This window comes from Vanessa tameamea, chromosome 3 (genome assembly GCF_037043105.1).
Source record: "Vanessa tameamea isolate UH-Manoa-2023 chromosome 3, ilVanTame1 primary haplotype, whole genome shotgun sequence".
Lineage (NCBI taxonomy): Eukaryota > Metazoa > Arthropoda > Insecta > Lepidoptera > Nymphalidae > Vanessa > Vanessa tameamea.
The window spans coordinates 3794882-3822704 of NC_087311.1; the positions used below are offsets into that span (position 1 = coordinate 3794882).

Here is a 27823-nt window from a genome sequence, read left to right on the forward strand (position 1 = left end):
AAGTTTTGACATTCTATCAAGTACAACTATTTTACTTGTCAATTGTTGTGTCGCCGATGTCGGCGTTATAAACGAGAATATTGCAAAATATTGTGCTGGTGTAATTAACAAAGAAGTAAAATATATATATAATTATCCAATATGAATAATATTTTTAAACTTAAGCTCACAGCTCTCGGCCATCCGAATCCGGTAGGATTTAATTCTGAAGGTATGGAAGTCATAACCAACGTTATTAGTATTTATGCGATTGAGAAAATCATTTGTAATTAACATTTAAAACCTTTTAAAAAACAGATGAAAAAGAATATAGGAGTGTTGTCTTATGGCTAGAAGATCAAAAAATTAGACATTACAAAATTGAAGAAAGAGAGGGCTTGAGAAATATTGAGTCTGATAAATGGAAGGATGCGTACAATACGTATCAAAGGGATTTAGTTAGTCCAGTTGTTGAAGGAACACTTAATGAACAGTTAAACTGGTTATTGTCATATGCAGTAAGATTAGAATACGCTGATAATGGTAAGCAAAACTCAACTAGTATGTCATCATATTAAGTAATCTTCTTTTATTTATTTTACACTATAAACTTCAAAATCATAGTTTCATACTGGAAAAAATATTTAAGAGTACCTATGAAAATATGACACCTATACAAATAATACGTAAGCTTTGAAGTGATAGATTTAAATATTGTTACTCAAGATTTAAATATTGTTACTCAATGACTTAAAACTTTATTTATACTTCTATATTTTCGATAGTAGTTTTAATACAAACATTTGTAAAATATGGATTTAAATCTCATTTCTTTAAAATCTTAGTGCTAAAACTATTGTTTTAGTACATTATTTAAATTATATTAAAATCAATGAAAGACTGTATAACCTTATACCTTTTTATTGTTACTTATTAAAATTTGTGTTTTTCAAAATTGTATTTTCAGTTACAAAATATAAAGATGTAAAAGTGGAACAACCAAAACAGTCTGCTCCAAATGTAGTTTCATCTAACCCATTGGACAATCTAGACTGTAAGTATGTTAACATGTCTTTATTCTGACAGTAATAAAAAAAAAATGTTATCTATTTTCTACAATAGTTTTTTTTTAATTGTTATTATTAGAAAGGCAAACAATGGGGTGGATAAATTATCAAAGTTCATTTCTGGCATTGTAACATTCAGTCATTCCTTGTGACAAGAAAAGTATTCAACTATGTATCTATCAAATAAATTGTATTGTGTAATTTTATTTTGAGTTGAACTACAACTAACATATAGATTTATTTAAAAGTAATATAATTTTAAAACTATTAATGTATTGTATTTCAGTTGATAGCCCTGCATTTAAAGCTGGAGTTGAAAGGATTTGTGCTTTAACTGGAGTGGGACCTCATTCGGACCCTAAAGTTCGTCTGTCTGCTGTAGCTAAGATCTTAAAGACAGCCCCTCACCCAGATTTTCCGAAGAATGAATTCAACATGGTACAACAGCCAGTTGATGTCTTGAAGCTTCTTTTCATACAAGATCTTAGAGAATTACAAACAAAAATTAATGAAGCTTTGGTGGCTGTACAAACAGTCACTGCTGATCCTCGCACAGATACATCTTTGGGCAAAGTTGGGAGATAAATTTGTGTTATAAATGCATTTAAAATCAAGTTAAATAAAAAATATATGTAATCTATGTATGCTTCATATAACTTGGATTATTTAATTTTTTTTGGAAAATAGTTTTTTGTTGTTTTTGTTGTTACAAAAACAGAAATACTTTTTTAATTATAACACACGTAATATACATATATTACCAAAATTAAAATGCTTATTAACAGAAAATTTTGACTTTGTCATATTCTTAAAAGGCCCTATTTAATTGAATATTATATGAGTAAAAGAACAGTTTTGATAAGGTCTCTTTTTTTTTGATGAGAAGTTTTTTTTAAGAGAATTTTATAGTATATTTTGGTTAAATAAATACACTTAACTGTATTTAAGGTTTATTTCTTTCTAGTCTTAACAATATTAAAGAAAAAATGCATTACGATAAGGATATATCCTTAAACTAGGATTTTTATTTATTTCAGCAATGGGAGCAATATATTAATTGCTTTAACATTTTTTGTTTTATTTCAAAACATTTTTATACATTAACAACAAAATGTTAATTGGAAAAAAACTTACTCAAATTGTTCTGTGTAATAACCAATTCACTAAACTACAAGTTAACCAACATTCATAAAGCTATATTATACACAACATAGAATCAAGTTTTTGAGTTTCAATGCATGCCACCACCCTTCTCTAGCATCTGTGCAAATCTATTTGTGATGAGTAGAGACACATCGATAAATCTCTCGACACAATTAGTGAGGCATGTTTCTGTTCTTGAATCCAACTTTGAACCAGGCTTGTCGACACACTTGTCCCAACAGAAGTCATTAAATTCATGAATCTATAATAAATATTTTTGTGTATTTCATATGAAATATTAAGTTTCTCAAGCTATTACTTTTTATTAATAATAAATCTGGTGTGAGAGTGCTTTAAATATTATAAATTGAAAAATATATTTCGGAGGTATATTAAATATCTATTCGCTATACATATTTAAAATAGTCAAAATAATTGGATTTTTATAATAAAATTAAAAGGAGAGAAGAGGAACGTAATAGTCTGATGCAATATTACATTAATTGCACAAGAACTGAGCATGCCCATAACTTACTTTTTTTAGATATGACATTGCTAAATTAATAAAATAGTTTAAACAGTTTTAAACCATCACTTGAGTTACATAATATAAACCTAGTAGTTGAAATTATTTCGCATAATTTTAAATAAATAATATTAATTTGTAACTAAAATATTTATGAAATTTTATATTGTATTTTAACATACAAATACCAATGGTATTAAAATTTTTATTTTATTTTAATGTGTTTTGAAAATTATAAACTTCTGCAACTTGTTAAAATTATTAAAAAAACCAAAATAAATATAACATCTTTATATGAAATATTTAGAAAAAATGAAATGTGTTTTCTAAGAAATGAAATTAAGATTATGCTAGAAAACCTTGCTATCACAATAATAACAAATTTTAAAGATCGGTTTAAATATGTATGACTTTTTTGAAATTACCCTTACTTAAGTTGGTACTTAAAATAAATTTCAAATAATTGATATTATAATATTAAAATTACTGTAGTATAATAGAAGTACCTGAGCATGGAATTGAGCTTTCTGCTTTTCTACTAACAAAAAGTCTTGTAGTTCCGAATCTTTTCCGGCTGAAAAGTCCGATAAGTCAGTCATTTTGTAATTTATAATATATTTTATTTCTTACAGGGTTTTCGCTTTTCTTTTTGGCTATAATAAATGCTAGATAAGTTTTAGGTTAGAATTAGAACCACAGATTTCAAAAGCTTCAGAAATCAATTTGTTATTTGACAAATTATATTCAAGTGTTGTCATCATTTTTTTAAAATTATAATAAAAAAAATCAGGATTTTAGTAGAATCGGTAATAACAACTGGGAATTAATTATAACAACTATTCAGCTATGTTTAAAAACAGATCCCGCAAATAAAAGCACTTCAAGAAAATTTAAGAAATCTAACTTACTTTTTTTTTATTATTCACTTTTATTATTATTTCCTTCACATTCTATAGGTCTTATTTTTCTTTTACTTATTCCTCATTATTAATAGCTTATCTAGCTTACAAAACGTCTAGTAACACAATAATTTGCTCCCGGAAGTGAACAATAGCAACATTATTTTATATGGTGCTTATAACAAAAAGATTAAATTGGGAACAGCAGATGTTTAAGATTTTTTTTAAATAGAAATAAATTGCGATTATTGTTTCAAGTATATTATCTTTTACAATCCATTTTTATTAATGAAATTAAGTATTTTATCACTAAGAGTCTTCCGTTTATCTTCAGAAAATATATAATCACATGATCGAAGGCTTATTCTGGCTAGCTTCGATGGATCTATTCCAAAAGTTTCAGCACAAATACGATATTCTTGCGAAAGCGATGTTGCAAAGACTCCTTTATCATCAGTCTAAAAAATAAATTTCTTATATTAATATAAGTTAATAAAAATTATTAGAAAATATTAATACAGATATTTCTGATTGATTGATAAATATCATGGGTATTTCAAATGAGCAATATGTAGTAGAGCATATTTTCAGTTGACTATGAATCTCATCTGTTATTTTCAACTTAGGGAAGTATGCCCAATATACTCTGAATGTAGTTATAGAACTCCAACTCACACTCTAGCAGCTTACACTGTAGCGATTGGGAAAAAGAGTGGGCATGTTGAATTAAACTATCTATACAAGCATATTTTATTAATCATTTGACATGAAAGCCTTATTCAATTGAAATCTCCTTTCCCTTCTCCTTGATTTTGTAAATATTCATAAGAAATAACTAAAGAAAAACACTTACACATATAGATATAGGAATATTTGCATTATAAAGTTCTTTAAAATGATGTGAACTGTAATCTGGAGTTGATTTTGTACTGACATTACTTGTTAAGCAAACCTCTGAAACATATTTAATATATTATTGTAATATCAAAATGGTTAATTTTACACAAAATCATACTAACCAACAGGTATCTGTGATTTGCACAATAATTGCCATATCTCATCATTGCCACCATATAATGGATGTATACAAACTGCATGGCCAATACGTTCTGGTTTAAATTTAAGCATTTCTATAACTTCTTGGGGATTGCATATTTCGCCACAATGTAATGTTATCTGAAAAGAAGAGAATTTGTATAAAATTTAAGAGTGACAAAAAATATTGTATAATTTTTAATTGTGTTTGAACATCAAGTTCAAGGTTTTTTAAATAGGAAAGTTTATCCCTTGCTTTCATCATTGATATAATGTGTGACAGTCAAAGCAGCATTTACCTATTCAGTCACTACACAATATTAATAGGTAAAACTATACAAGTTTACTAAAAATGCAACAACTTGTTTGTAAGAGTAATATCTAAATCAAACTAATATAATATTCATTTTACTTTTAAACCAGCTTCCCTTGCTTTTGTTAAGACTGGTACAAAATATTGGAATTTACCAACAGCCGGATTTCCACTTAATTCAATACCAACAACTAAATCTGGATACTTTTTGTGATATTCAATTGCCAAGTCTGTTATGATCTCTATTTCTTGTTGTTGGCTACTCCTATTTATGGATATTATAAGACATGCTATAATTGAGGCAGTATTATTTCTGTAAAACGCATATCATATTACATAATTGTTTATAAAATATGAATTCAATAATAGTTGTTCTTAATTAAGGTATCATGTGATTTACTTCAATGTTTGAATAATTGCTTCTATATATTGTTTATAGGACATGTGCAAGGTTTCCTTAGGTGTGCTTCTTAATTCAATATAACAGCAACCATCATCTTCAAATTCTTGGAGAGTCAGAGCCGTTGCCATAGCTAGTGTTTGTGGAATACTTGTCAGTTCATGTGCTATGACAAATAATGGAAAAACTCTGTAAAATTTTAAAGAGTTAACCAAAATCCAAATTAAATAAATGAATATTAGTTTGTTGTATAAAACTTACTCAGATAAATTTATTGAATCACCAGAACTCATTTGAAATTCGTCTAGAAAAGCGTTAGATTTATCTGTCATGCCTAAATCTGCGAGGCATCGCTGCAGCTGGAGCATTGTAGAACGGCTTAGTGAACCATTTAAGTGAGCGTGTAATTCCTATAAATATAGTTAAAGTTATTATTATTTTCACGTTTCACGTTGAAAACATATCAATCCATACTCACAACTTTAGGAACTTCGTGACAAAAAGTAACAAGATCCATTTTTGCGTTTTCTTAAAATTTATTTATTAATAATTATTGTGAAGAATTTTTTTTTGTGCCACTGCCTTTAAATTTCAAATTTTCACTCTTCCCTATGTAGTATATAAAAACTTCCTACAGAAGATCTACTCTATGACTTGATTCTAGATCTATGTTTAGGTTAATTGTTAGTCGTCAACTCAAAAATAATATTATCATTATAATTTTACATAATAATTATAAAAGTAAAGTGTAATTTTTATCTTATCATCAAATTAATCAAAAAACAAATATATATATGTTTAACGCTCTTGTTATTGACATTAGAATCTCATTATTCTTGTTTTGAAGCTAAAGCCGTTTTAAAGACTTACATGTACAGACTACAGTGCACATGGTGCCACAGCTTTGTTATTAAATATTAATTAATTAATAGACCACCGCACGCCACTGACTTCGTTGTGCTGCCGCGGTGACAGTTTTACTTTTTACTATGCGATGCTGTATATTGTTTATATGCGCCGCTAGATTTGAATTTAATATAAGTTGACAATAAAAATGAGGAGAAGTATCAATTACAAAGTAAAACATTTGGAATATTAGCAAATTGTTATTTAATATGTTACATTTTCTATGAATATAATAAAATTAAATTATTAAGTTATGTCATAATTTTTTTTAACTCAACTTTTTTATTGCGAATCATTCATAACTGCTTTTTAAACATGACATTTATAGCATGTGTGGCTCTAACTTATAGATTTTTGTTTTACTGACAGTGACTTCATTCACTAGTTCATTCATTCTTGATTTTTCTTTCTGTCAAATATGAAAATATAAGTTTAAATTATTGATATGAAAAAATATTAGACACTATTGACAAAAGGGTTTAACAAATAATACACAGAAGAAAACATAATATTATATTATATTTAAAAGTATGTCAAGAATATGCATTTTTATTACTTTTATGTCGGTTATGCTTGTTAATAGTGAACAAAATACGCCAATAGTTGTAACAACATGGAATTTCGTTAATTCTACTATCACCGGTAAATATTAATTATTATCGGTAATGATTTTTACTTTTACTAAATAGTTTAGTTAATATATTTCTGTATCAGCTTGGAACATTCTTAAGCAAGGCGGTTATTCCCTTGATGCAATAGAAAGAGGAACTTCAATATGTGAAGAACAGCAATGCGATGGAACCGTAGGTTTTGGAGGAAGTCCAGATGAAGACGGTGAAACAACATTGGACGCTCTTATAATGGACGGGTATTTAATTATCTTGTATATAAAACAAAATAAAATCAGCAAATAAATGTTTTTCTCACAACATTGTGAGAGAAACATTTATTTCAAATTACCTTACTATTCGAATTGTATTTAATTATGGAATATTCTTTCTTATATTCAGGAGGACAATGAATGTTGGTGCAGTGGGTGCACTGCGTAGAATTAAAAGAGCAGCTTCGGTAGCAAGACATGTCTTAGAGCATACAAAGCATTCTATTCTTGTTGGAGAGTTGGCAACACAATTTGCAGAACAAATGGGTTTTTATGAAGAATCTTTAACTACGCCGGATTCAAAAAGGTTATGGTTAAGATGGTATTACAGAAATCACTGTCAACCAAACTTCTGGATGGTAATTAAGAGTATTAATTGTATTAGTATGAAAGTAAAGAAATAAATAATAAATCTTTAAAAAAATATATTAAATTTATAAATGTATATAGAATTGTTATCATTCAACTTAAGACAATAACATATATGATAAATTCTCAAGTACTATATTTGTTGATGAGGTCAAGTGTTTTATCTTATCATAGGATGTCACACCTGATCCTGGAAAATTCTGTGGACCATACAGTAAACTTGAAAATTTTGGTCACAAGAGTGACAATTGGATACCAATGAAAATAAATAGATTCAATCATGATACCATTGGAATGGTTGCTATAGACAGGAAAGGTGATGTTGCTGCTGGAACATCTACAAATGGGGCAAAGTTTAAAATTCCTGGGTTCGTTTTTCTAATATGTAACCAAAGAATAATACGACTAAATATATAAATAAAAGCTCAGTAAATTGTGAGGGAATTGATTTAATTACATCTGAATTAAATTATTATATATATTACTGATTGAATCACATAGGCATTAATGTGATAGGAAACCAATGACTTAACAGTATTTTGTTGAATCAGTAAAGCTGATTTTGCTCATTAAATCAAAAACTGACAGTTAATCTGCTTTATTATTATATAATATAGTATAGGTAAGTAAGCATTTTTTTAATAATTTATATTTTTAGGCGCATAGGAGATTCTCCTATCCCAGGTGCAGGTGCTTACGCAGATAATGCTGTAGGAGGTGCCACTGCTACTGGAGATGGAGATATAATGCTTAGATTTTTACCAAGGTACTTATTTCAAAATTTAATAAAGAAAACGAAATCATTAAGATTTATAATAAGCATGTAGCATACAGCACAAATTGAAAAAAATTACTATAGTCTAAAAGTATTTGCACTACTTTCTTTCCAAAAACAAGCCATTAATATATAACATAACAATCGTTCATATTATTTATTTAGTTAACAAATTCTTTTCAGTTTATAAAATTATTTCTAAAATAAATTATACTATACATATATTGTTCACAATTTTGTTAACTGTAAAAATGAAACGTAATATTCTTGTTTTCAGTTTTCTCGCCGTTGAAGAAATGCGTCGCGGCGCAACCCCAACACAGGCTGCTCGGACAGCTATAAACAGAGTAGCAACACATTATCCTGACTTTATGGGTGCGGTCATTGCTTTGAACATTGATGGAGTGTATGGAGCAGCTTGCCATGGCTTAGGAGATGAACCATTCCCATTTGTAGTTCAAGACATCACTATGAATAAATATAAAATTGAAACCGTCAATTGTTCCTGGCCATTACACTAAATTTACATCTGATACAAATCAGTCAATTTAATGTTGTTGCGATATTACGTTTTTAGTTCCTGTATATATTTACTTAAGAGTAAAATTTATGATTAAATTGTAAATACATATTGTTTATATAAATAGATTTTGAGTACCGATGCAGTGATGCTTGTTCTTTTTATAGGCAACTCCTTATATAAGTATTTCAAATGTATACTAAAAAAATTGGGAAACCTAAATCATTCTGCTCTGCTAACAAAGTCTTAGTCACCCCATAATAACATATTTTCAGTGGAAGGGAAGAAACGCCAAAGGACAGCCATTGGACAACCAATGTTTTATTTATTCCAGAAAATAATATCTCCTTTGGTTTTATGCGATTGTTTGTACTACACAAACGAAAATAGTATTATTATTTATTTTTCATCTAAAATTACATTTTTTTTTTCTGAAAAAAATCTAAACCTCTATTTCCAAAAGTAACATATCTTCGCTTTAGCTTTCTTTTCTTTCAACTATGGTATGAGGTTTAGTATTAAGTGTATTAGTAAGATAATATAACACTCAAATCTTCTAATTGAACAAATTAATCTCGTGGGAAGCAAGCTTAAGTTTCCGTTGCTTAATTCTTAATTTTTTAAGTCAAAACAAAAAAATAAGGCAATTGCAAAACCATATAAAATATGTTCTCATTCTTTCAATATTTACAAGCGCAGCATATTTTTTATAATTGACCGCCAAATTTCAAGACCACAGAGTACATCACCACTCCGTGACTTGCGTTCATGAGATCGAAATGGTAAAATCGCGCTGCAAATTATAACGCGGGATTTTTAGTTTTGCGGTTTAACTGCTCGCAGCACTGCAAATTAAGTAATTCGTATAAGTCATTGTTTGATTGATATCACAATTGAAAAGGAAAACGACATTTTAAAATAGCAGCTGCTATTCTAAAATGTTGAAAATGAGGGCTTGGCATATTTTTTCTTCGCAACTATTGGAGCGACATAACTTTCCGTACAATGTATTCGCCCGAAGTAATATTAAATCTGCAAATCTCCGCATTAAATTACCTAACTTTATTCGCGTCTATTATTACTTTATATACCTATTTACATATTTATTTTTACGGTTCAAATTACATAATAAATATCTATAATATTAAATACACCCTACATCAAAGTACATATAATAAAATTTGACTGTTAATGTGAATAGATAAATGTTGGATATTTTTAAAAGAACAGTATGTCTATTTTTGGAAAATAATTTACAACCTGAGAATATAGTAGTTGTAAGAAAAGTTGTGCTTATAATTAATCTTTATTTTGGGATTCTGAAAACTACATAAATATCCTATAATTTCCTGATTTAGTTAATTATAATAAATCAATCAATTAGTATTATTTTTTATTAGATTAAATTACATCGGCTTTAAATTATTGTCACAAACTTATTATATAATCTGTCTCCAGTTTAATATCTTACGTTTTCATTCACTCAAACGAATGATTCTTTGAATTCTAGGCAAAAAATGTTTCAGTCATTTACGAAGTAAGCATCTTCGTCCATTTTGAATTTGACCGTCTTTTCAAGCTCACGGTTCAACGTAAGTACCTACTTTCATATTCTTTAAATTTAGTTACATATTTTGCACATGCAAGTTTATTATTAAATAGATCGAATTAAACTATATAAAGCACGTGCTACATATTTTATGGTTCAATTTGATGAAGTGATTAATTGTAAATAACCTAATACCACGTGGTGAGTTAAATATTGATATGATGAGGCTTAAATAACTATTTCATTCGTGGTATCCTACCATAGTGTTTACACGGTGATGGCCTAAACGCGTCTGATTAATATAAATCAGTCATTGATGTATCCAGTTTTACAACATTTGATTAAATATGCCTGGTGCATTTTCCTTGCAGAATGGCGGACGCAGCTCCAGCCGGTGGACGTGGCGGTTTTCGCGGTGGCTTTGGATCACGTGGAGGCGATAGAGGACGTGGTGGTCCTCGTGGACGTGGTCGCGGCCGCGGTCGTGGTCGTGGACGTGGAAAGGAAGACCAAAAAGAATGGGTTCCAGTTACAAAGTTAGGTCGCCTTGTAAGAGAGGGAAAGATTGATAAACTGGAGAGCATTTATCTGTTCTCTCTGCCTATCAAAGAATTCGAAATCATCGATTTCTTCCTTGGCGCATCCTTGAACGACGAAGTGCTTAAAATCATGCCTGTCCAGAAGCAAACTCGTGCCGGTCAACGTACACGTTTCAAGGCTTTCGTGGCGATTGGAGACAACAATGGACATATTGGACTTGGTGTTAAGTGCAGCAAGGAAGTGGCAACTGCTATTAGAGGAGCTATCATCTTGGCTAAGCTGTCTGTTCTTCCAGTGCGAAGAGGATATTGGGGCAATAAAATCGGCAAACCCCACACTGTACCGTGCAAGGTATAATATTTTTATAAATTTTTAAATTAACATTTTATATGTCCGACACATTTAATGATGAGAGCTTAACAATCATTTCATTCGTGGTATCCTCTTGAGGCTTAGCCTATGAAGCTTAGTTGCGTCTGATTATAAAACAATAATTAATTTTATATTTTAATTCTTTGCCCTTCGTAATATTTTTCATGTATTTTGTAGGTTACCGGCAAATGTGGTTCAGTAACGGTGCGCCTGATCCCAGCTCCTCGTGGTACCGGAATTGTGTCTGCTCCAGTTCCCAAGAAACTTCTTCAGATGGCTGGAGTCCAAGATTGCTACACTTCTGCCCGTGGTTCTACTGGAACTCTTGGCAACTTCGCTAAGGCAACTTATGCGGCTATTGCCAAGACATACGCCTACCTAACACCAGATTTGTGGAGGGATATCCCATTGACCAAGTCGCCATACTCTGAATTCAAAGTCTAAACAAATGAATAAATAAATACCTTGGAATACACTTAAAACTTGTTTTTTTTTTTATGTTATTCTTTGTAAAGAAAAATCCAATAAATACAAAAAGAAATTATAATCTGAGTTTATATGAAATAATATACATTACTAGCTGTTTACCATGATGGCATGTCCCAATCGAAAATTGAATTCGAATTCCTTTATTTAATATAATAGAAGCATTAAATTCACCAATTTTCAAATTAATAACTACCAACTGTTCGGAACAATATAGCCTGACATGAGACTGCCGCTCTGTTTAATTTTTGGTCAATTTGTAATTGTTGCTCACATGTTCAAATTTCAATATAAAGAAATAAAAAGAAATAGAAGGCAGTTTAGTTACAGGAGTAATTAGGTTTGTTTCTTATAATAATGTTAGATGTATCGCATTTTTTTCATTACTATTTATCTGGATATACATGATATTACAGAATATATATAGAGAAGCAACAGATGCGTAAACCTAAAAACTGATTTATCTATTTCTAGTATTAGAAATGTCGAATTTTAATAAAAACATTCATGGTCTATGTAACTTAAAAATCCTTTATTGCCAGGTGAGCAATAAATGTTCCTTAAGGAATTACTGGGCAAATTACATCTTGTTAGACCCACTAGTCTAGGCTGCGCATTGTAGTCATAATTTTAAAATTGCATTAGGTAAATAGATAGAGCCTTTTCAATGGTCATTATGGTCAATAAATAAATTATTATTATTATATTGTAAGAAAAAATTAATGTTGTATATAATTATAACATTGGTTTTCATTCATATGTCCTTCAAATTGTGAATGAATTTACTTCACATGGTATGGTAAAATGCATTATTCCAAACATTTTGAAATAAATCATAAGTCAACATAAATTACTTATGAAAAAGGCCCATCAAGCAAGGTTTATCTATTGGTATTTAGGCCATAATATGTATCTTGTTACTGAGAAATTTATATAAATAAAACTTTATTGACATTCAATACTATAACCCTGGCAATATTAATAAGATTTGAATGAAAATGTTGCAGAAAATGTGTTAATAGAAGGAAAAGAAATTGAGGCAGAAAATAAAATACTAAATCCAAAAAACAGTAAGGCAAACTGTTAGCTTAAGTTATTTACTAACTCCATATTAATTCTAGATGGAGTGTAGCACTACAAAATAACTAAAATAAACTTTGACAATTTTTCTTAATTGATGTATTTATATTATGTGTTTCTATTATAATTGCTAATAGAAATACAATTCAGACCCTTCCAGTTTAAATAAAAACCCAGTTACGCTTTACTAAAGTCTTTTACTTCTTTTTCAAACAAGTCTATTGTGTGGTCACATACTTTTTGTAAATCCTTAAGACCACGTTTTAATACTTCAAGAGTAGGAGTTTCATGGGTTTGTATACGGAAATGCATTTTTGATTCAGCTGGATGAGGGACTGTGTATCCACAAAATTGGACATCTTCACTGAAACAGATAAAGATATACTAATTGACTGATTTAGATCCAATCCACGTCAGTTAATTAATAATAATGAATTTAAATTAATGTAGTTTTTGCTAATACTCACATTTATGCAAGTATTTTTAGTATAATCTACATTATACACATAAATGTGTGTTAAATTTTGCTTAAGATTCTAATAAAAATGTATACATTCGTTTTTAAAATAAATGTATTAATTTAATAATAAATAATAGTTTGACTTCCATATCACAAAACAATACTTAATATATAATGAGACAATTTATTTCATAAATAACCCTGTATTATATATTACCTTAAAGAAATGTAATGTAGATGAGTTACTTGACGAAATTTTAGTATTTAAAATTATTTATGAATAACTTACTATTTATTTATAATACACTTCAAAGCATTTCCTAGTGTATGACTTTCATTCTGAAAAACATATGTGCGACAGGTCACCCCTGAATCTTCGTCACCAGGAAGCTAAAATATTATGGTAATTTTTAAAACAATCGATTTATAAAACATAATTATAAATTATGATTAAAACCTCGCAACATCACACACCTCTGATATTTTCATTATTATATATTCCTTAGGAAATTTGTATTCTTTGAAGCGAGAAAATTTAGCTTTCGATGAGAATCGTTCCTAGGGTTTTTATTTCATATATTTTGTTTTACAAAAATATCCACATGCTATTGTTTTGAAATGTTAAAATGTAACCTTAAGTGTCAACTGTCAAACGTTCTTTTTAAATTATTGAATTGCTCTGGATACGAGCATTTACACCTTCCTCGTAATTAAAACTAATTTCATCTTGAAAATAAAGTAACATACATGTCGGCGGGAAACCACGTATTTAAGAAAAACACGTATCTGGAAATGATTTTTAATTATTTTAATGATTGAAAACTGTTAGTTTATTAAATTAATAATATTTAGTGAATTCTCAGATGTTAAATTATAATTATAGGTGTTATATTGGGTGAATTGTTCTCCCCACCCAATTTTGTTATAAAAGGTCGAGCGCCCGCCGGTATCGAGAATCCAGCGGGAACGAGATCCAGGATTAGTGACGTCACGGAAGTGGTCGTGGTGTCAATCGATTCAATCGGGGATCCGAACAGAAGTGCTCTACACTCCACCGACTACGTTCTGAGCCGAGGTGCGATCTCATAGGAGACACCCTCAGGACGAACGTCACTCTCAAGCCCGAAAGGGTTCAAACTTCAAGGCTGAACCTACTAGTACTTGCCCAAAATACCCTCACTGCCTGATATAAAGTTACAATACGAATCCTCTAAATATTATTAAACAAACAGAATTATAGTATCTGTGAACTTCAAACGAATTATATTTATATTAAAGTAAGAAGGAAAAACAGGACAAGAACATTGGTATTTATTTGATGATACTAATTATTAGATTTGGAAGTTTTATAATTTAGTTATTTTCCGCTGTACAGGATGCTAACAATGACGAGCTTTTACAGTAAGGTAATGAAATAGGACGACCCGTAAACAATATAATAATAGTAATACAAATTTTTATTGGTATAAAAATGATACAGTTTAATTTAATCAGAAGAAGATGACTTCTTTTAGGCTTTATAGCCCGTGCCAGAAGTCATCGTCCTTCCATATCCAAATTTTTTTAAACAGGGATATGACATAATTTACAATATTAAGCTTTAAATCTAAAATTTTTGAAATATCTTTAATAACATCGTTTAAAGATAATTTTAGAGAAATAATAGCTAAATATATTATTATATAAATATAAAAGTTCAAAGTGGATGAAATTGTAAATAGGTAATAATTAATAGTCTTATATAACTTAAACTAAACGGGGAAAATTGTAAATTGAGTTATTTGGTATGGTTATGCGAATAAATGTAAATGCAATAGGATGACCGAATAAAGATAGTTGGAGTGTGTGAAGGCTGTTATGTGCAACATTGAGTATAATTGACGGTAAGTCAGATATAGAGATAAATGAAAAAAATTGATGTAAATATCAGACATGATGTAATATTTAAAATATTTTTTTTTATCTGTAAATTTGTAGGTTTTACAAAGTTAAGAACTCGAGCTCAGTTATTTAATGCCTCACAAAATGGTTCATAAATCCTTTCTCTAATTTACGAGTGTAACAGAGTGCTTTAAATTCATCGTCTGAAATAATTATGCCTTGTCTACATTTCTCTTGAGAGAAAATTTCTCGTTCAAGCATGATCGCTGCTCGTTTAAATTAGGTGCTATTCTATAGCGGAGAACCAAATCACGGATCTTAAGTAGATTTAATATTTGATTTACTTGCCGAAATACTATAAAATATTATAAAAATCAGTTTCTTTTCTTTCAAATTCAGGCTAATCTACTTTAATGTGATTTTTATGCCCTAATGGACCGTCTCAAAGTTACTCATATAACATGTTACACATCAAACTTGATGCATTTTGTTTTTAAATTTCTCTAATTCATTCGCCTTTTAGCTTATGTTGCTTAATATTATTGTAAAGAAATCTCTCTTCTGCCATCAACCCGCACTGAATAAGCTCTAATCCTCGTCTTAAGTGGAGAGATCAATGCCCATCGGTTGTACATTTTTGGACTGTTCGCTTAAGTTTTATTTTAGAGTGTTATGTAATACATTTTGAAAGCGTTGTGGTATGTCGTCTACAAGCACTGTAGGTTTTATACCGTTATTTTACAATAGTATGTGGTAAGTTACCACCAGTTTGGAATGTAGATTCTACTTAAGAGAATGAGCACGACACTTAGTTTTTTTTCATTTTTATTCAGAGCTTATTTATCAACCGCCAGTAAAAACTGACATAATGTTGTTATTAATAAATTTATTGAATACATTTATTTATTTTTAAACGAATTTATAAGTAACAGTATCTAAAACGGGATATTTACCATGTTTTTTATTTTTATTTGGTGGAGCTCGATATTTCGATATTATCTACGAATGTCTTGTTCACGAGACTGACGTTTGCGGGTAGATGTTGACGGCATTAGAAGTGTCCATATCGGACTACCTCCTTTCTCGTACGTTTGCTGCGTAAACACTGGTTACCACTACCACTGTCACTTTCACCCCTACTATTTGTTTTATTTACACTCGAAACTCGATCCCGTGTTTTACAAACGAAACTCACCGTATCGATTCGCGAATTTTTTATATTATTATTCAAGGGTTTGCATAATTTTATCACTGGATTCCATACTTTTGACAGTTGAGGTAGTCCGATATGGACACTTCTAATGCCGTCAACATCTACCCGCAAACGTCAGTCTCGTGAACAAGACATTCGTAGATAATGTCGAAATATCGAGCTCCACCAAATAAAAATAAAAAACATGGTAAATATCCCGTTTTAGATACTGTTAGTAATAAAAATAACCATGTTAATTTAGAATTTATAAGTAGCCTAGTAGTTTCTAATTTAATATTAAAATATATTGTATTCATGTCTTAATTCTATTAATTATTATTTTGCCTTAATACCTACTTGTCAACTGTTATAATTATGTTATTCTTTCACGAAAAAATTCTAAATACTTTGTCGTTTTCATATTTAAAACGCAGTTTGCTATGGTAAGACTGACTAGCTTATGTGTTTCATACAAGTAAGTTAAATGAGTAGGTAAACAAATTACAAAAGCGGTCGTAATCTTAACATAGACATTTTAATTTCCGTCGTAAAGGTTAGTTAAATAATGCGACCTCCTTTGAATAAATAATTTCATTTGTGACTAACTTTCCTATGATCGTATCTTTAAATTCTGATTAACTTAAGCTCACGCCCTAACTTAAATGAAGTTTGTGTAAATTATTCATCTAAAATGTTGACAAAAGAATTATTGATTATAACAAAACATGAAAAATGTTTTGTTATTTAAATTACTTTAATTTGGTAACGCATAAATAAATGTGATTACTGTTTACTACCTACTTTTTGGATAAGTACCTACTTCATTTATTTTCAGTATTTAATTTGATCTGTACTCTATTCCAACTACCTATAACAGGAAATAATTGATAAAAAAATTAAACCGATTTCAAAATTAGAAACAGCTAGTGAACTACTGGATCGATTTTAATGAAACTTACACTGTTCCCTAAATTAAAGTGTACCTAAAAAATGATCCTCTCGATACGACTTATAGTTTACGAGAAATTCGTGGACTCTCACACTCAAATATAATTCAATTCACCCCTTTTTTTGAAGTGGGTTAAAAAGCCAAATAAACAACATTTGACAGCAAATTAACGCGATATAATTGGTTGAGAGTTTGATTAATCTATTACATTCACTATGAACTAGTGGGCATGCCGCGAAACTTCGCGTTTATTCAAAAAATGTTTAAGAATTTTGTAACCTATGACTGGTTTTGTTTTGATTTAATTACATTGTAAACTGCAAGTCACTCGTCTGTAGACGAGTGACTTGCAGTGGCGCCAAAATGGTAAAACATTTTTAATATCAAATACATTACATCTTACATCTCAGTTAGAATTTGAGTTTTTCTATAGCAATTTTCTATAATTTTATTTACATTTTATCCATATACAGCCGTAGTACCGCTCTCTAACCGGCCAGTACCTTTTTTCCTTCTCAAAAATTAATTCTTTGTTAAATTGTACCAATTTCGTAAATTGCAATCAAGAATCCTATTTAATTTTCTTTACATCCACGGCTGGAGCTCTTTAAAATGAGACCATGACCGTTATTTTTGTCGATGAAACTGTTATCGGAATTTTGGCAGTAAAATTACAATGGAAATAAGAAGTTAAGTGTAATAGTGTTGTATTATAAATAAAGATATATTAATCATAAAACAATATAGCTAAGCTATTAGCAAATCGCATGAAATACGTAAATTTAAGTCTTGTTTATTTTTTAAGTATTTTTTCTACTTCCATTGGTATAGGCTATAGGTATTTAATCTATCTATAATATTTATGTACTATATATTATTCATCAAATATATTTTTTTTTTATTATAGAACAAAATACAAAATAAAATCAGATAAAATATATAAATATTATTTCGGTTTTAAAAAGCCTGTTAATTTGGTCACTTAGTAGAACAGTCCCCTCAAAATAATGTAGTTCAGATAACGTACTTATTTAAGCTTATTATGTAACAAGTTGTTATGCAGACTGTTAATTATTTTTGACGCTTATTAATTTTAATAATGTCACAAAGCCTCTGGATATTATCTGCGAGGTAAACTAAGTAGGTTTTATGTAGAACACTGTGTTTATTTAGAAGTATAAACAAGCTTCAGGGCGTCTTATTATCATCCCTCGTCACCGAGAAACGTGACTTGGTAATGTGAATTCTAATGAAAATATAAGGTTTTAATATTGTTCATTCGGTGCTAACGAGTGTCCAAAGATAAAACAGTTTTTTTTTGTATTTATATTAGGTATATATTTGTCATAAATAGTATGTTATGATTTATAATAAGATCAAAAGAAGACGGAAATATGGGTCACCTCAAAGCCAGAGGAGGATTTTTCTATAAGCCGATTAGGCCCGGGCCTGAAGTTGCAAAATTTGGTGAGTTTTTATAGTAGTCGCAACTTTTTTGTATTCTGACGTCAGCGTTGAAAAACTCAAAAAGATGTCTATAAAATCTCACAATAAAATATTGTGTTGAGATACCTTAAAAATTTCATCTATTCCATTTCTGCTGGAAGTCGGAAGCTGAATTTTGAACAAATTACTCTTGAAGTAACGGTGTATCAATCAAAAAGGAAATCATTCGAGGGTTCGTCTAAGGTAGAAAGAGCTTAAATGCTGAAAATGTGTGTTATAATTGTAATGTATATATGAAAATTATTGTATTAAGATAAGTAAGGGTAGGAATATAAATAAATAAAAACTACTGGTATACTCACCCTGTAAGCAACGCAAGTGTTGGTTGGGCTTTTTCAAAGAGGAGTTAATTTTAATGAACATTAAAATTGCTACAAAGTAAAATGTTTAAAGAATATACTTATGTACATATGTTGAGATGGTGATGGTGGTAAGACGGTGGTGCAAAGCCAGGAAAGCATCACTGAATTTTTATTTATACCGTGCTCAGCGTCAAAATTTGCTGTACATGTCCTTCTACTGAGCTAAGACTCTTCTCTTCTCATTTGGTGGTTCGGAGCTCATACCTCCACGCTGCTCTAATGTGGGTTAGCGAAGAACAAAGTGACTGAATTTCATGTGACACATACAGATTTCCTTACGATGTTCTCCTTTTCCGCCAATCACGATTTAAATCGATAACATAAATTAAGCACACCAAGCTCAGTAGATCTGATCCGGTTTGAAGCCGTAATCATCGGCTAAGATTCATGACTTCTAGCGACTGGGCTATTTCAGCTCTTAATTATTATATGATAAATTTAGTTATGAATATTTGATCTGATACCTATAAATCTGTAATGGTTATACGCTGGATGTCGAAATTAATTATTTGATATCAAAATATTTTTTTCTACTCTTGGGAATTTTTGCTTTATTGCGTTGTCTTGTTTATTTCGGATAATATTGTTCATAATTGTATTTTTACGTCTGCATTGGCTGGAATCAATATAAATCGTTTAATTTATTATTTTAATATCCTCAAAAAGAAAACTTATGCTTGCCAACAGGTGTCGAGTATTGTACTCGATATTTGTTGGCAAGTCGCTTGGATAATAATGGTAGGTAATATGTAATATGTAAAATAAAATCTTTTATAATGTCACCACACTTGAAATGTTTAACGATTCTGTTACCGTCAGTAAACTTCTGAGAGAGCTAATCTTAAAAGGCGAGTTATAAAAGGTTTATGCATTTGGCGGCCGTAAAGAGGTGATTTTATATTTATTTTATATACCCTATAGATATATTGGATAAAAAAAGTAATTTGATTAAATAGCATAGTCTACATATAGTATTTAAATAATCAATTTATTATAAAAATATTTTCGGCAAAGTTAAAATAATTAGTAATGGCTTTAAATGTATCGGTTAAAGCTGTTTTTATATGTAATATCTGCTCATTGTTTATTCAATAAAAACATTGAAAAGTTGAAATATTATAAGGCTTGGAATTTGTGAATGATTGTTTGAAATATGTCTGGGTGCAGTGAGGTATGCTTAAGCTATCAATTCCTATACCGATCAATTGCCAAATAGGCTAAGTTAGTATGCATAATTTATGCAGTTTTATAATTTTTGTGATCAGGTAATCATTCTGCCAAATTTTTGAATTGTGTTACTATTTTCTATATTTAAAAGAAATGTAGTAATCAAAAGTCTTATTTAGCCCTTCTTACTCGGGAAGGGTCGCTCCTTGGACATAAATCAGCATACAATTTTGGGACTGTGAAATTAAATGTAAATTTAAATAATTTTTAATTCTTATAACATCAGTTGTTCTGAATTTGTAAAAGCTAATTATAACTTTTATATTTCACGTGATTTAGACATGTTTTGATTTTAATTTTATTACGCAGTACATACATCACAAAGTATGTAAATACAATATATTATTTTAATGCAATGATTGTCGACAATACAAATGAAGTAGCAAATATATTTACATCTTCACAATCGTGAGGAGGTATCTATACGAACATTATTATTTTATAGTATATCGGTCGACGGAAGGGCCCATAAATATTGTCGCTGTAAGAATTACATCTTCAGTACTAAAATGTAAATCAGAAGAGTTTAATTTTCACTAATCTCAAGATATGCTAGAACGTTTAACGTTAGAAAAGACAAGACTCACGAGGCGAAGCTGTAGTATAACTCAAGGTTTAGCTATACTCTATTCCAAATATAAGAGGAAAAAAGCCAAATAAACAACATTTGACAGCAAATTGACGCGATATCATTGGTTGAGAGCTTGATTAATCAATGATATTCACTAAGGATTTGAGAAAAAATGGCGTTCTGAACGTCGACGTAACTGTTATCAGTTAACTCGCTTGCACGCCAAAACTACTGGACCGATTTAAATGAAATTTGGTACACAAATAGTCTAGAGCCTGAGAAATGACATAGGCTAAGTCATTTTGAAGTTAGAAGCTCGAAATTTTATTTTTGGGCTATCGATTGAAAGTGAGTTGATTCGCTTTTAAGCGTTTTCGGATATTTTACGCTTAAAGGGAAAAATTGGGGTTGACATTTCGTATACAGGTTAGTCTGGAAGTCCGTCATTATTGAAGTTAGAAGCTCGAAACTTGATATTTGGGCTACCGATTAAAAATGAGTTGATTCGCATTTAAGCTATCTGGATATTCTACCCTAAGGGCTGAAGTACACACCAATGTGGTATACAAAGAGGTCTTACATTAACTTAAAATTTTAACTTCATTTATAAATATATTCATATTCTACGCGAGCGAAGCCGCGGGTAACAGCTATTAAATAAATATATATTAATCATAATTTCTTAGTAGTACACAACGTAGCAAATCGCATGAAATACGTATGTAAATCTAATGTATGTTTATCTTTTTTCCTACTTCAATTGGAATAGGCTATATGTGAAGTCGCATGGAGTAACTAGTTAGTAAAGTAGAGATAATTTTTTTTTTACCTGAGAATGGAATGGAATGAAATGGGCAGAAAACTCGTAATTTGCAATTTGTTTTGTATATGTTACTTGATATATTTACTAATCATGAACAAAATTTTAATGATACTTTTTTATTTATAAAAAAAAAGCGTATTATTTGAATGGTTTTATTTTTAAAATATAATTAATCCTCATACCTTGAAAAGTTAGGTTGCGTGTATGTTAAATTTAATGAATATTTTTAATTAATAGGGTATATAGGCTACTTGATAATTAATATGAGATTACAATTTACATGTAAAACCGACGTACGCCAATATATCATACGTCTATACTAAACTTTGTATGCCAGTGAATGTATATCTGTATTTCTTGAACAATTTAACTTCGAAAATGAATTCTCACCACAGCGAGAAAGCGTTGTAAAGGGTCTAATTAATTAAACAATAAATTATTCTGCCTGTAATCATTTAAATCAGTGATTGAAATTCAAATAAGTATAAATTGAGATTAAACTTTGAATATGCATGTTAAAAGACTCTTCAGTTGAACGTTTATAATTTTCGTCAACGATTCACTAACTTTTGGTTAGCATAGAAATTTTCAATACCGGGATAAGCCGACAGTCTAACTTCTATCTACCGATTTAATTCGAAGGCTCAGCGCAGCTCAGGTGTTTAACAGAACATTAATTTTGTAAATTATTTCGAATAAATGGTAATACACGAATACATTTCAATAAAATATCAAAATGTATCCTTATAAAACGCCCAGATTCAATATATAACTTTATCAATGAAACGGTTAAATCAAGAGTTATACATTATAATGTTACCGCCAAATAAAAGTACTCTGTATTGTTGTGTTCCGGTTAGATGGGTGAGTGAGCCAGTTTTATCGCAGGCACAAGGGACATAACATCTTATAGTTCCCAAGGTTGGTGGCGCATAGGTGATGTAAGGAATGGTTAATATTTCTTACAGCGCCTTTGTCTATGGGCGGTGGTGACCACTTACTATCAGGTGGCCCATATGCTCGTCCACCAACCAATGCCATAAAAAAATCTTTTATGAAAAAGATTTGAGTGTTGAGATTAAGTGTTGCACGATAGAATATCTCAGAATACACTAATATCATCATCATATTATAGTCTCATGCATCATATGCACGTCAAGTAACGATATCGTAGTAATATAATTTGACATTTTCTTGTTCTAATAAGAATTCTAAGTTACATTTAAATAGTCATTATTTGTTCAAAATTTAGCCAGTATTTGCTGTCTAGGAGAGCCAATTTATAAATTTGAATATCAGATTGCATAGAAAATTTATAATTTAATATTTTAATTTTATAAAACTTTAATGTTTTCATAGAAAATTTATAATGTAACAAACTACATTTACAGATCATAAAAGTATTGATAAATAATTATCATTGAGAATTATGTAACATAAGCGACGTGATAAATACATAAAGACCAAACCTGGGAAAAGTCAGTCATTGAAATAATACCAAAAATTACAAAATAAATTTTGTTATTTTTTATTTTAAATAATTATTGATCAGTCACATGATCTACTCGCTTTCTAAAAATACATCGCCTGTCGTTATATCTCTGAAATTTAACTCTGTAACGGCACTCTACTAAATTGCTTGGATACAAAATGAATCCAAACTGTACATTTTCCACAACAATGTCTAATGACAATGTTTTGATTCTCGTTCAAAGCTGAAAATATCTTTGAAGAAAATATTTCATTTCTTCAAATTACTTCAAAAACTCCGAATGAAGGATTTAAAGAGATAACTTGAATATTATTTAAGGCAGATAAAATTACTCGAAAGCAAAACTTAACTTATTTTACAATAGATAGCTTTAAATTATGTCTTCAAGGAAATTATACAAATACTTATTTTAATATATTTCATTAGCAACCTTACAATTTCTTGTTATATTTTGTAGCTTAAAATACATTAAAAATAGAAAATCTAACAATATTGTGAAGTTATAAACACATACCACTCATTGTTGGCAATTTCACAGTAGTTTTGAATAATCACTAATGAAAATATATTGCACTTAGACACAGATTAAATAATACGATGACTTTATTGAAATTGCTTAACAAATTTCAATTAAGATAACTTCTTTTTAATTGTAGAGAAAATTTTAGCGTTTACATATGATGTTCATGAAGCATTTAAGTAAACAAATTTAACGGCACGCCGATGTAACGACCACTTAAAAGTTTACAGCCGTTTAAATGCGCTTAAAAAGTCGTTAAAACATGTACAATGAAAACAAATGGAAGTGACGTTTAAAGAGTTGCACCATATTTTAATTTTAGACTAAAAGAAAGTGCTGACTGTTCCGATCTTCATCCCTAAACCCACCCACACTACAATAGGTATCTAAAATAAATGTTTTGATTAATTAATTATTATTAAATACTAATAAACAATTATATTGTGGAGAGATGGAGAGATTCATAAAATATACTATTTATCTAAGTTATTTTATCACAACGGATTGTATTCTACTCCAATAGACCATCGAATTATGCAAATAGGTTTAATAAATTACATAAAAGTTCCAAAGTAATTTAAACTTAGGCAGTCGTGTTCAGGTGCTGCAAACATTGAATCAGGACGTTTTAGATAAATATTCATTCCATACTTTTGACCAAACGGCGCACTGTTAAACTTCTGACATAATTTTTAAATCGTTTTATTCGAATCATTCTGCACAACATTATATTGTGGAGACTGGCAAATATGACATACAGTGGTAGTAAGTGGTCACTTTTATGTAGCGCCAAAGACAGTCTCATAAGTGTAAACTATTCCTTACATCATATCAGTGAGCGCATAAATCTTGTGCAAAGTATTGATGTTTGTCATAAAGATAAGTGGTTTTTAGATCTCGACCAATTTCCCGTCATTGCATTGATGTATGTTCTCTTAAGAAAGTATATTCGGCAATACTATTTAGCTTCAGTTGCAAAAGGTAGTATAATAATAATAAAACTGTCAAGCTTAGTAAGTGACTGTATCTCGAAAAAATATATTAAAAATTATCAAAAGTACTCATAACGTTCAAAGAATAGATAAAAAATATACAAAATAATTCAAAGTTGAACTTTGAGATGTGAGAAAGGTTATTTATTAATTATAATTAAACGACACTAAATAAGAAACTTATTCACAATAGGGATTATATTGAAAATAAATCACTCCATTCGTGATTTTTTTCGCAAGTAACAGTGTTTTCATATTTCACACCTGATTAACGTGAAAAGTTTTGGACTATTTTGATTAAAACTATTTATGAAAAGAACAAAAGTCAGAACAATCGGATTAAAGTTTTCTTTTTGAAGACTACAAAATTAGCAACACTCATAGTTTGTTATATAAAAATACAAAATAAAAACGAAAAATAATGTTTAACTATCTTGAAGCCATACTTTTACATGGTTGTAAAATTTTATTTTATGAATAAGACTTCACCATTTCCGTAACGTAAAAGTCGTTCATAAATATAGCAACTCAATTGCTCCTAAAACGTTTACTTCGTAATCCTGCGTCCGGAAACGTCCCTAGTGGAAACAAATGAAAGTTCTATGTAAGAACAGAAGCCACGAATTCCTATCTGGGGTATTTGTGAAACTGCGATGGACTTCCCTCGATGTACACATAGACTCTAATATAAATACAATTTAATTAATACGACTGAGGTTAAAGAAAGGTTATTTAAAAAATGTACGCTAAATAATATTAGAAGTAAATTAATTATCCTTTGATGTTTATTAAATTTTAATGTATTAATAAAATTCTTTTTGTAGGATTATAAAGTTTTGTATTAAATGTTGATGAGCGGTAAATGAACTATATTATTATGTCAAATGCAATTTATATCAGTTTTTTTTCTTATATTATATTTCTAATTATATATAACTAAATATTCAAATTTACTAATTTTAACAATTCTGTTATTATGGCTTTGAATTTCCTATAAATTAAAAATGGTTAAATAAATTCCAAGTATTAATATATAAATATTACTAGAAGAAACCAAGTAATTTTAAGCTTAATCTTGGCCTCGGGAGTTCTAATCCGGTTTTGATAATAACTATTTCATGTTACAACCCGCCGAGGCGTTTATATGATTATGGTTCATTTTATGGAGATGTAACCGAGGAGCAGCTTTCTTCGAAACAATTGAGTGAAAATGAAAGTTTTTATTAGAAATTATTATTAACTGCTTGAGATTGTTTGCTCAAAGGAAAAAGCTTTGCAATATATTTTATGAAAACTCGTCTTTTTCAAAAGTTATAAATATGGAAATCGATATTTAGGAATTTGTTTATGAGCGAAAGACAAGTTAAACTGTTATTGAAAGTTCATCACCCAGTAGATTAAAATTCCTGTGCTTAATATCATGTACAATCAGTGTTTAGGCATCTATATATGAGTAAAAGACTATTCTATCGCATTTTTTAATTAATCACCTAAAGGGTGAAATTAGGCATGGGTTACACAGAAAGTGTGCTGTGACCGGGGTAATGCAGGTTACCAAAAAACTGTATTATTTAGGTAAATTCGGTGGGTTTCTAAATAATACCGAAATTTTCGATCGGGTAGCTTTCTACGAAAACATCTTACAGATGATTTTCATAATTAAAAATTGTCTCTATCATTTTGTAGTACAATATAATAAAAAACTACGTAATTACGAAGTAGTTGTTCAAATAGGCAACTAATATTAAAGGAATATTAAGTAAGTTTTTAATATAGTTAAATTAGTTTGTCCAAGTTCGCTACACGAGTCTCCGGAGGTCACTGCGCGTGTCTCGAAGTCAAGATCCAATTAAAGTTAGTTTTAGCTCCAGCGAAGCGTTATCGATAAGTGTCACTATGGTTCAGTAATGACAAGTCTTAATTTTGAATATTGTACGTACGTATAGTATTATTTATTGTCTTGTTGTTCTACCAAAAATGTTGCTTAGAAGAGATCGCTATAGCGTGATTTGATACTTGGAAGCAAAATACGTAAAAATGGTCTTTTTAAAGCTGACCTAGATCTCGGATCCGGCAGTGAGAAAACGTCGCGACTCGTTTGTTAAAAAAATGTGTTTTGGATGTGACGTTTGCCTAATCTCAAAAACGTATATGACTTTATTTATCTATTTCTCTAAAAAAATATATATGCCGCATATATGCTGCACTCGTGCGGCATATTTTGAGATACTAAATGAAATATAACATGAGAGGATTATTTAATTTAAGGCACAAGGAACATAACATCTTAGTTCCCAAGGTTGGTGGTGCATTCGCGAAGTAAGGGATGGTTAATATTTCTAACAGCGCCAATATCTATGCGCGGTGGTGACCACTTAACATCAGGTGGCCCATTTGCCGGTGCGCCTACCTATTACATAAAAAAAAAATTAATGTTAATCAGATTACTAAGTACTGCTAAATTTTTTGATGTTAATAATTTCAATCTTTTAAAGTACCCATTATAGCCGTTTTTTTAATATAATATTTAAAAAAAACATAGCGTTGACCGAATTTTAATTTTAGCAAGGCGACATAATCTTTAACTGTCGCTTAAAGGTGTTTAACGGGGTACGTTTATCAAGTCGGGTGCCCCATTAACTTGCGGTGAATAAAACCTATTTTCCACTGAATAAATAAAGCCAACAGACAAAAAAATCATAAAAGCAACTGTGAATGTTTCATCGATAATTAGTGGAGGATTAAAAGATGGTTAGGATTAAGTTTCTCACCAGAAATTAAAATATATCAAAACAACACTCGTAAGCGCTGCGAAGCGCTTCGCTATGTTGGAAGGCTTACTGTGAGCACAGTCTCTATACATATTAGAATTCAGGTACAGCCGCAGAACCGTTTTAATAATGGATCTTATGACATAATACGTATTATAGGTATATGTTACTATACATTTTGAAGAAATATTTCCGTTCCATACTTTATTATTTAGAAAACAATGATTGTGGTAATTTA

The 27823-nt window shown here is 29.7% G+C and overlaps 7 protein-coding genes across 8 annotated transcripts in view; 3 read left to right on the forward strand and 4 right to left on the reverse strand.

The window, feature by feature from the left end:
* LOC113397339 (dehydrodolichyl diphosphate synthase complex subunit DHDDS) overlaps window positions 1-27823 on the reverse strand; it is a 412132-nt gene that overhangs the window by 3004 nt on the left and 381305 nt on the right. The window lies entirely within an intron of this gene.
* LOC113397341 (RNA transcription, translation and transport factor protein) lies at window positions 42-2110 on the forward strand. Its single transcript, XM_026635640.2, has 4 exons — window positions 42-211; window positions 298-522; window positions 947-1033; window positions 1333-2110. The coding sequence occupies exons 1-4, from the start codon at window positions 142-144 to the stop codon at window positions 1629-1631; spliced, it is 681 nt and encodes a 226-aa protein (XP_026491425.1). The 5' UTR covers window positions 42-141; the 3' UTR covers window positions 1632-2110.
* Window positions 1985-27823, reverse strand: part of LOC113397343 (mitochondrial import inner membrane translocase subunit Tim8) — a 312742-nt gene continuing 286903 nt past the window's right edge. The window contains exons 2-3 of one of the 2 annotated variants that reach the window (XM_064218799.1): window positions 3222-3340; window positions 1985-2451 (exon numbers count right to left, since the gene is read on the reverse strand). In XM_064218799.1, the coding sequence (XP_064074869.1) occupies window positions 2278-2451; window positions 3222-3314 (267 nt within the window). In that variant the 5' untranslated portion in view covers window positions 3315-3340 and the 3' untranslated portion in view covers window positions 1985-2277. Of the gene's footprint in view, window positions 2452-3221; window positions 3402-27823 lie in introns of those variants that run through there. The other variant, XM_026635643.2, reaches the window with a different exon arrangement.
* Window positions 3860-5996, reverse strand: LOC113397337 (adenosine deaminase-like protein). Its single transcript, XM_026635636.2, has 7 exons — window positions 5841-5996; window positions 5624-5772; window positions 5363-5551; window positions 5062-5275; window positions 4634-4790; window positions 4468-4568; window positions 3860-4072 (listed from the first exon to the last, which is right to left on the reverse strand). The coding sequence occupies exons 1-7, from the start codon at window positions 5877-5879 to the stop codon at window positions 3884-3886; spliced, it is 1038 nt and encodes a 345-aa protein (XP_026491421.2). The 5' UTR covers window positions 5880-5996; the 3' UTR covers window positions 3860-3883.
* LOC113397336 (N(4)-(Beta-N-acetylglucosaminyl)-L-asparaginase) lies at window positions 6750-8957 on the forward strand. The gene is made up of 6 exons (XM_026635635.2): window positions 6750-6910; window positions 6983-7136; window positions 7279-7507; window positions 7692-7885; window positions 8176-8283; window positions 8570-8957. The coding sequence occupies exons 1-6, from the start codon at window positions 6799-6801 to the stop codon at window positions 8811-8813; spliced, it is 1041 nt and encodes a 346-aa protein (XP_026491420.1). The 5' UTR covers window positions 6750-6798; the 3' UTR covers window positions 8814-8957.
* On the forward strand, window positions 10248-11755 carry LOC113397340 (small ribosomal subunit protein uS5). Its single transcript, XM_026635639.2, has 3 exons — window positions 10248-10404; window positions 10733-11252; window positions 11451-11755. The coding sequence occupies exons 2-3, from the start codon at window positions 10734-10736 to the stop codon at window positions 11715-11717; spliced, it is 786 nt and encodes a 261-aa protein (XP_026491424.1). The 5' UTR covers window positions 10248-10404; window position 10733; the 3' UTR covers window positions 11718-11755.
* On the reverse strand, window positions 12982-13929 carry Polr1d (RNA polymerase I and III subunit D). The gene is made up of 3 exons (XM_026635642.2): window positions 13774-13929; window positions 13589-13689; window positions 12982-13203 (listed from the first exon to the last, which is right to left on the reverse strand). The coding sequence occupies exons 1-3, from the start codon at window positions 13786-13788 to the stop codon at window positions 13017-13019; spliced, it is 303 nt and encodes a 100-aa protein (XP_026491427.1). The 5' UTR covers window positions 13789-13929; the 3' UTR covers window positions 12982-13016.